The 10,027-nt window shown below is 49.5% G+C and overlaps 1 protein-coding gene across 1 annotated transcript in view; it reads right to left on the bottom strand.

The window, feature by feature from the left end:
* The window catches only part of RNF169 (ring finger protein 169), a 27,918-nt gene extending 23,250 nt beyond the window's left edge, over positions 1–4,668 (bottom strand). Inside the window, exons 1-2 of the mRNA XM_014956118.1 lie at positions 4,556–4,668; positions 4,331–4,449 (exon numbers count right to left, since the gene is read on the bottom strand). Of these exons, the coding sequence (XP_014811604.1) occupies positions 4,331–4,449; positions 4,556–4,668 (232 nt within the window). The remainder of the gene's footprint in view (positions 1–4,330; positions 4,450–4,555) is intronic.
* Between the last annotated feature and the right edge of the window lie 5,359 nt (positions 4,669–10,027).

Below are 10,027 nucleotides of genomic sequence, written 5' to 3'. Positions count from 1 at the left end.
TCCAAGGTCTCCCCGGAGCCTTCTCTTCTCCAGGCTGAACCCCCCAACTCTCTCAGCCTGTCCTCCCAGCAGAGGGGCTCAGCCCTCCCAGCATCTCCATGGTGGCCTCCTCTGGCCCTGCTCCAACAGGTCCATGTCCTTCTTGTGCTTTAACCTGCAAAGCTCCTGCTTGCTCTTCCTCTCCAGTGAGCCGTGGGTCAGCAGAAAGGGTTTCTGAATGGAGTTGACTCTGAAGGGCCATGGGAAAGGCTGGCACTGGGATGCTCCTTCCAAGCACAACGATAACCCAGTGGTAGGAAGAAACCTGGAATCCTGCTCTTTAACGGTGGCAGAGAGGAGCTTAGTCCTATTGTGCTCTTGGAAAAAGACCCCCATTGATTTCTGCTCTATTTGAGAGGACAAAAGATTTTTTTCTAATTATTTAACGCTGTTTTTTCTCTATAAGAGGCACTTGACTTGCAGCCTCCGTCCCCTTGAACGACTCCATCCTTCCCACGTTGAGCGCACAAGCGTGAATTACACACCTTCATCCCCGCTCCCCACCAGCAGATTTCGTATTTACTGGCAAAAGATTCCGAAACATCCATCTGGTGAATTCAGCTGAATCAAAATAATAAGTTGAACTCGATTCAGAAACCCTTTGGCTCCCCATTTGGAGGCTCCTGGGTTTTGCCAAACCGATGCCATCCGGCAAATCCAAGCTCCGCCACCCGAATCCCCCCCTCGCCCCCAGCTTCCATGGAAACTCGTGGAAGACTCCGTAGCTTCCCTTTATTCCTGGCAGGAATAATCAAAACCTTGAGGTTTTCACTTCTTTAAAAAAAATCTTTTAACTTCCAGCAGTTAGGGTTTGTGCTTGCAGATAAAGATGAAATCTTAATTTTTTTCAAAACACAAGAAGTTTTCTGACTTCGGAAAGGTTTGGAAGCTGTTTTCCAACAAGAGTAATTTCTCTAGTTCTTTTAAAAGGATTTTAACTAAATTACATGAAGATATGCCAATGGCCTATTTCATATATATATATGTATATATATATATACACACACACTTCAGTGTTGGTAGATTGAGGCGTATTTAGAAATAAGAACTTAAAACTTAAGAGTATTTTGGCCAGAAATCCACAGCTTTTTCCTAAGTGGAGGAATCAAGAAGGTGGGAGCTGGAGGAAGACTTGAGGCTGTCACGTACCAGTAGGACAAGACGTGGCATGGCCAGTGACCATCTCCTGCCCTCCCATGGGCATCCGTGGTCCAGCAAACCAGAGATGGGAACTAAGCCAAGTTAAGACTGATCTACTGAAAAAAAAACAACCCCACAACCCTCCAAAAACTTGTCTTTTTTCACCCCAGGGCAGCTCCTACAATGTAACAGGCTCTGGATCAGTTCTCAGGCAGAGCCAAATGGGATAAAATCCTGGTCCTGAGCTCAAATTCCAGCAGATGCAACTTCATTCATAGAATCACAGAATCTTCTAGGTTGGAAGGGACCTGAATCACAGAATCACAGAATCTTCTAGGTTGGAAGGGACCTTAAAGATCATCTTGTCCAACCGTCAACCTAACTGACAAAAATAGACACCCACACAACAAACAAGGAGCATCATCACTAAACCATACCTCCCAGCACTACATCAACCCGTCTTTTGAACACCTCCAGGGATGGGGCCTCAACCACCTCCCTGGGCAGCCCATTCCAATGCCTGATGACCCTTTCAGTGAAAATTTTTTTCCTAATATCCAGCCTGAACCTCCCCTGGCGTAACTTGAGGCCATAACGGCCATCCAACAGCCATCACAGAACGGTTTGGGTTGGAAGGGACCTTAAAGATCATCTCATTCCACCCCCCTGTCCTGGGTAGACCAGGTTGCTCAACCTCCATGAAGTTTCCTTGCGGGCTGATCCCCAGCTCACCCTTTAGCTCCTGTATTTTCCGGATATAACCCCGTTGTGCAGGATAACCATGTCCCTGGGATCCCAAGTCACAGAATCACAGAATCTTCATGGTTGGAAGGGACCTTTGAGATCATTGAGTCCAACCATACACAAAAAACCACAACGAAAACCCAACCCAACAATCTCAGGCACTAGAGCATGCCCTGAAGTTCCACATCTACACGTTTCTTAAATACCTCCAGGGATGGTGACTCCACCACCTCCCTGGGCAGGCTGTTCCAGTGCCTGACCACCCTCTCAGGAAAGTCATTCTTCCTAATATCTAATCTAAACCTTCCCTGCCCCAACTTCAGACCATTTCCTCTGCTCCTGTCATTATTCCCTTGGGAGAAGAGGTCACCACTCACCTTTCTACAACCTCCTTTCAGGTACTTGTAGAGGGCCATGAGGTCTCCCCTCAGCCTCCTCCAAACTAAACATGCCCAGTTCCCTCAGCCTCTCCTCGTATGACTTGTTCTCCAGACCCTCACCAAGCTCGGCAAATATTTTGTCTTCAGTTGGAATCACACAAACCCCCACATTCTTAGAAGCACAGTGAGAAAAATAATAATAAAAAAAAGCTACAACCACTACTCAGTTGGATACACAGCCACCTGAAAAATTAATTCCCAAGAGTTAATCATTCTGTGATTCTAATGACCCACTGCCACGGCAGGACAGTCTCTCACATTGGCCACTGGGACTCTCTGGGTCTGGTCCTAATCACTCTCTTCATTAACAGCTTGAATGGTAGCTTAAAACTAATTTAAGTATCGTGGATGAGTGGAGAGAGGACGGGGAGGGAGGAGATGGGGGTGCAAGAACTCCAACAGTCTCATGGCACAGTTGTTCCTGGCCCTGAAGGGGCAGCCCCACCTTCTTTCCTTTCCTGGGCAATCTTTAATTTAATTTAACCCATTTTAAGCTCATCCTGTCAAACAGCTGTGACAAGGAGGAAAAAAGAGGTGGTGATGACTTGATGAACTGATTGAATCAGTTCTGCCATTCTACTCTGCTCTGGTGAGAACCCACCTGGAGTACTGTGTCCAGCTCTGGAGCCCCCACCACGAGAAGAAAGATGGACCTGTTGGAATGGGGCCACGGAGATTCTGGGAGGGCTGGAGCCCCTCTACTGGGAGGACACACTGAGAGAGTTGGGGGGGGTCAGCCTGGAGAAGAGAAGGCTCCGGGGAGACCTTGGAGCCCCTTCCAGTCCCTCAAGGGGCTCCAGGAAAGCTGGGGAGGGACTCTTGATGAGGGAGGGCAACCATAATACATGGGGAAAGGGTTTGACCCTGAAAGAGGGGAGATGGAGATGAGATGTGGGGAAGAACTTCTTTGGTGTGAGGGTGGTGAGAGCCTGGCCCAGGTTGCCCCAAGAAGCTGTGGCTGCCCCATCCCTGGAGGGGTTCAAGGGCAGGGTTCAAGGGGTTGGAGGGGGCTTGAAGCAACCTGCTCTGGTGGGAGGTGTCCCTGCCCAGGGCAGGGGGTGGGACTGAGTGGTCTTGAAGTTCCCGTCCAACCCAAACCATCCTATGGTTCTATGTGGGGAGTAAATCGCTGCTTTTCATGAAGCAGGAGAAGGCTTCATTGGGATCACCGTTTCTAAACTCTTAGCACTGTGGTCTTGAGACAAAAAAATCTGGTGACGGGCGAGAGAAGAAGAGAAATGACAGGAAATTAAGGAATCACCAGGAAATGCTCAAGAACTAGACCAGTCTGGTCCAGCAGGGGAAAGAGGGAAACCACAACCAAAAAAAGACTGGGGAGGAAGGAGGGGGAAGTCACGTTAGAAGCCTGGCAAAAACACCCCACCCCTTTTATAAAAGCAGCAGTTATTAATTGTTTGGCAGAGGAGAAACAAAAGAAATCAGCTGCGTTTCTAACAAAGGAGATTTTGATTTGATATTAGGAAAAATTTTCCGAGTGTGCAGAGGTGGCCCCTTCTGCCACAGGTAGATGAGGTGGTCACCTCAGATGGTGATGAGGAACCGTTTAGGTTCATTCCATCCTACCTGGGTGTAGGGGAGCTCGTCCCTCCCCTGTCCCTTCCAAAACCTGTCATTTATTCTCCCCCTCCCCGACCACTTTCGCGGCAGGAGATTAAAGCTCTTGACCAGTTTAGCAAGCCCTTTTCTTGGAAAAATTGGTTTCTTTTTCCTGGTTTATGGGGGAACGCTCATCCTTCAGCGATTTTCCAAGACCCCTGGAGTCATCCATAATCTGGGACAGTAATGTCTATCACTGAGGGTAAGTATCTGATTCTGAAGATGGGCCTTGTGGCTGAGAAGATGCCTCCAAAATCTCATCTCCTTCTCCTTTTTCACAAGATGCTTTTCTTTTGTCTTGATTCACAGGGTCCTCCATCTTCCTTGGAGAAACATCCTTATTTTCTTACAAATCGGGCTGGAGCGACTCGTTGCAAACACTCTACGTACGTCTTTGTTCTTCTTGGCCAAGATCTCCGAGCCTTCCATCTGCCACAACGATCTGCCTTCCAAGACTTCCACCAGGCAACTGTTTTAATAGAAGAAACCTCGCTTCATGAAGTGTCACAGCCAGTACCACATCTTGAACTCAAAATTCAGTTCTTCACCAGCATCTCGGGTGCTTTTCCAGGTACCTAGAGATGCTCACGGAGTAGACAAAGAGGATGTAGGACCGATGGGTCACCCACACCTTCTGGAGAAGCAGCTGGAGGCCAGGTTGAAGGCAGGGGGGCAGCTTGAAGGGCATCGTGCCCAGGAGTGGCCAAGCAAACCCAGCCCACGCCAAGACACCACACAGTCAGGTATTTGACGTTGTCTCCACTTATTTCTATCCAGTTTTGTTTGACAAGTGTCATGACAAGGACTTTGCCCTCATTCGTGTCCGTACAGCACCTGACAAGCTCCTTAAGTCCACTATTATCTACAAATCCCACAGCAAATGACAAAAATCAGGATCTGAAACCATTATGAGTTGGCCAATTTAAGCCGGAAGAATTGATCTATGTCAAGTGATGGCGTCTTTCACGGTTTTTAAAGAAAAAATTAAAAAAAAGTCATTTTCTAAATCAATTTTACAGATTTTAAATGGCCGGGATGGATGGGTCTTGGAGCAACCTGGTCTGGTGGGAGGTGTCCCTGCCCAGGGCAGGGGGATTGGAACGAGATGATCTTTAAGGTCCCTTCCAACCCAAACCATTCTATGATTCTATGATAAATACTTCAGCTTATCCAGTGTTTGACAACACAATCAAAGAATGGTTGATGTTGGCAAAGACCTCTGGAGACCAAACCCCTCTTCTCAATCAAGGTCACCAGAAGCAGTCTGTCCAGGTCCACATCCAGTTGAGTTTTGGCTGTCTCCAAGGATGGAGACTCCACAAGCTCCCTGGGCATCCTGTGCCAGTGCTCGTGTTTCAGTCTGTGCCCATTGCTTCCAGTCCTACCACTGGGAACCACCAAGAAGATCCTGATTCTGCTGCCTTGACTGCCTCCTCACATTGCTAATGTCTCCCCAAGTCTTCACCAGTGCAGATGTTATGGGAGATAAGAGTCAAAAGGGCAAAAAGCAAATGGACATGATGGAAAACAAGAAAGGCTTCTACAAGTACATCAGCAGCAAAAGGAAAATGTGGGTCTCCTGCTGGGTGGGGCAGAAGACCTGATGGCAAAGGACATGGAAGAAGCTGAGATGTTCAATGCCTACTTTCCTCAGCCTTTATGGCTAGAGAGGGTCCAGAGGAGGCCATGGAGATGCTGGGAGGGCTGGAGCCCCTCTGCTGAGAGGACAGGATGAGAGAGTTGGGAGGGGTTCAGCCTGGAGAAGAGAAGGCTCCAGGGAGACCTTCTTGTGGCCTTTCAATACTTTAAGGTGGCTTCTAAGAAAGACAGAGAGACTTTTTAGCAGGACCTGTAGTGATAGGACAAGAGGCAATGGTTTTAAACTGAAAGAGGATTTAGCTTGGACTTAAAAGGCTCCAGGGAGACCTTCTTGTGGCCTTTCAATACTTTAAGGTGGCTTCTAAGAAAGACAGAGAGACTTTTTAGCCAACCCAAACCATTCTATGATTCTATGATAAATACTTCAGCTTATCCAGTGTTTGACAACACAATCAAAGAATGGTTGATGTTGGCAAAGACCTCTGGAGACCAAACCCCTCTTCTCAATCAAGGTCACCAGAAGCAGTCTGTCCAGGTCCACATCCAGTTGAGTTTTGGCTGTCTCCAAGGATGGAGACTCCACAAGCTCCCTGGGCATCCTGTGCCAGTGCTCGTGTTTCAGTCTGTGCCCATTGCTTCCAGTCCTACCACTGGGAACCACCAAGAAGATCCTGATTCTGCTGCCTTGACTGCCTCCTCACATTGCTAATGTCTCCCCAAGTCTTCACCAGTGCAGATGTTATGGGAGATAAGAGTCAAAAGGGCAAAAAGCAAATGGACATGATGGAAAACAAGAAAGGCTTCTACAAGTACATCAGCAGCAAAAGGAAAATGTGGGTCTCCTGCTGGGTGGGGCAGAAGACCTGATGGCAAAGGACATGGAAGAAGCTGAGATGTTCAATGCCTACTTTCCTCAGCCTTTATGGCTAGAGAGGGTCCAGAGGAGGCCATGGAGATGCTGGGAGGGCTGGAGCCCCTCTGCTGAGAGGACAGGATGAGAGAGTTGGGAGGGGTTCAGCCTGGAGAAGAGAAGGCTCCAGGGAGACCTTCTTGTGGCCTTTCAATACTTTAAGGTGGCTTCTAAGAAAGACAGAGAGACTTTTTAGCAGGACCTGTAGTGATAGGACAAGAGGCAATGGTTTTAAACTGAAAGAGGATTTAGCTTGGACTTAAGGAGAAAATGTTTTATGCTGAGGGTGGTGAGAGCCTGGCCCAGGTTGCCCCGAGAAGCTGTGGCTGCCCCATCCCTGGAGGGGTTCAAGGCCAGGTTGGAGAGGGCTTGGAGCAACCTGCTCTGGTGGGAGGTGTCCTTGCCCAGGGCAGGGGAGTTAGACTAGGCAATCTTTGAAGGTCCCTTCCAATTCAAGCTATTCTATGATTCTGTGACTTCTCCAGGGTAACTTGCTCCAAAGGAGACACTGCACGTGGGCTGGGAGGAAAACTGGCAAAAATGGGGAAATAATTTGGGTCAGGAAGTGGATAACTGTGGATCCTGGACAGGCAGAGAGGGCAGGAAAGTTAAGTGAGAAGGTGGCACATGCACAGGTCATTTAACATATCACAGAATCACAGAATAGTATAAAGGCTTCTACAAGTACATCAGCAGCAAAAGGAAAATGTGGGTCTCCTGCTGGGTGGGGCAGAAGACCTGATGGCAAAGGACATGGAAGAAGCTGAGATGTTCAATGCCTACTTTCCTCAGCCTTTATGGCTAGAGAGGGTCCAGAGGAGGCCATGGAGATGCTGGGAGGGCTGGAGCCCCTCTGCTGAGAGGACAGGATGAGAGAGTTGGGAGGGGTTCAGCCTGGAGAAGAGAAGGCTCCAGGGAGACCTTCTTGTGGCCTTTCAAAACTTTAAGGTGGCTTCTTAGAAAAGACAGAGAGACTTTCACCACTGAGAAGAGTCTGGCCCAATCCTCTTGTTAAACTGAAAGAGGGTTTAGCTTGGACTTAAGGAGAAAATGTTTTATGCTGAGGGTGGTGTGAGCGTGGCCCAGGTTGCCCCGAGAAGCTGTGGCTGCCCCATCCCTGGAGGGGTTCAAGGCCAGGTTGGAGGGGGCTTGGAGCAACCTGCTCTGGTGGGAGGTGTCCCTGGCCAGGGCAGGGGAATTGGACTAGGTGATGACTAGGATGACCTCCCTCCACCTGCTGCTCACACTCTTCCTGATGCCCCCCAGGATGCCCTTGGCCTTCTTGGCCACCAGGGCCCATTGCTGGCTCATGGTCATCCTGTTGTCCACCAGGACTCCCAGGTCTTGCTCCTCAGAGCTGCTCTCCAGCAGGTCACCCCCAACCTGTCCTGGTCCATGGGGTTATTCCTCCCCAGGTCCAAGACCCTACCCCTTCCCTTGTTGAACTTCATGATGTTTCTCTCCATCCAACTCTCCAGGTCTCATCGATGGCAACACAACCTTCTGGTTGACACTTTTTCATTGTCAGGGTGGTCAAGCACTGACACAGGTCGCTCAGAGCAGCTGTAGGGTCTCCAACTTTGGAGAAAGTCAAAACCCAATGGCTCCAGCAGGTCACCCCCAACCTGTCCTGGTCCATGGGGTTATTCCTCCCCAGGTCCAAGACCCTACCCCTTCCCTTGTTGAACTTCATGATGTTTCTCTCCAGCCTGTCCAGGTCTCGCTGGACAGCAACACAACCTTCTGGTTGATACTTTTTCATTGTCAGGGTGGTCAAGCACTGACACAGGTTGCTCAGAGAAGCTGTAGGGTCTTCAACTTTGGAGAAAGTCAAAACCCAATGGGACACAGTCCTGGGCAACCTGCTCCTGGCGACCCTGCTACGAGCAGGGGTTGGCCTAGGTGGTCTCCAGATGTCCCTGCCAACCTCAGCCATGCTCCCTGTAGAAATGATGGATTTTTTGTTTTTCCTCTTATGTCAACAAGGGAACGGGACTTCCCATGGTGCAAAAATCTTTTCCTCCCTCGACATGACTCTCCCCAACCCTTCCCACGGGCAGCACCGCCACAAATGTTATAAAAATAATAACCCCATTATAAAAATAATTGGCCATTCAGCAATTTGGGGCTCCGAGGAGAAGCCAGACCTGCCCCACGCAGGGGGTTTGTTAAAAACCATGGATGAGGATGGCGGACGGTCCTGCTGGTGGGAGTTTTATGATGGCAAGGTCTACGGTATGAGATAGGATCAGAGCACAGGGGTTATTCCAGCCCAATTTAGAGCATACAAAGCCATACTCAAGGTGTATGAGGTGACACCCAGCTGTGGGTGTCCGTCAGCATTTGGGGGGCACACCCCACGTTTCTCAGAGGTAAAACCTTCCACCATTCTCTCCAAAATGCTTCCAGAGCTTTAGGAAGTTTGGGCAGGCAGAAGATGACAACCAACATGATGACCCTGTGCCTTGCTGCAAAATATACGCATTTCAGACAATTCAAGCCAAGCAGAGAATTAAAATTAACTCTTGCTGCAAAATATACACATTTCAGACAATTCAAGCCAAGCAGAGAACTAAAATTAACTAAAAAACCCAACAGAAACAGACAAGGCACTGCATGAGTGTTCCTGCAGAATGGCTGGGTGTTCTCATTCCTGTCAGGCTGGACCACAGAATCACAGAATGGTTTGGGGTGGAAGGGAGCTTCAAGACCACCCAGTCCCACCCCCTGCCCTGGGCAGGGACACCTCCCACCACACCAGGTTGCTCCAAGCCCCCTCCAACCTGCCCTTGAACCCCTCCAGGGATGGGGCAGCCACAGCTTCTCGGGGCAACCTGGGCCAGGCTCTCACCACCCTCCCACCAAACAAGTTCTTCCCCACATCTCAGCTCCATCTCCCCTCTTTCAGGGTCAAACCCTTCCCCCTCCTCCTAGGGCTCCCCTCCCTCATCAAGAGTCCCTTCCCATCTCTCCTGGAGCCCCCCCACTTGAGGGACTGGAAGGGGCTCCAAGGTTTCCCTGATGCCTTCTCTTCTCCAGGCTGAAGCATATTTAAGCCCAACTGACAGAAGGACCTTGGAGCAGAGACAAATTCAGTGAGTTGCTGTTGTCCTTCCTCCGGTTGGGCCAGGGAGGAGGAACCATTCCCAGCCCTTTGGTCCGGCTCCCTCCGGACAAGCCCGTCTGTTCCTTGATTCCTCAAAGTGGTGATTTTCACCAGCAGCCAGGTGGGCATCTTCCACACTTCCCACCAGGAAAAATCCACGCTGCTGGCTCAAATGGGGATTTATTTAAAAAAAAATAAATCAGGGAACTGTTTTCCAGGAGCGGAGGAAAGCTGGTGGCTTTGGAGACGGGGAGGAAACGCGTGACAAAAAGGCATGAACTTAGAAATGATGGATTTTTTGTTTTTCCTCTTATGTCAACAAGGGAACGGGACTTCCCATGGTGCAAAAATCTTTTCCTCCCTCGACATGACTCTCCCCAACCCTTCCCACGGGCAGCACCGCCACAAATGTTATAAAAATAATAACCCCAT

The sequence above is a fragment of the Calidris pugnax genome, unplaced genomic scaffold (genome assembly GCF_001431845.1).
Source record: "Calidris pugnax isolate Ruff unplaced genomic scaffold, ASM143184v1 scaffold257, whole genome shotgun sequence".
Lineage (NCBI taxonomy): Eukaryota > Metazoa > Chordata > Aves > Charadriiformes > Scolopacidae > Calidris > Calidris pugnax.
The sequence above is the reverse complement of the archived record's forward strand: the minus strand, read 5'-3'. Positions and strand labels throughout refer to the sequence as shown.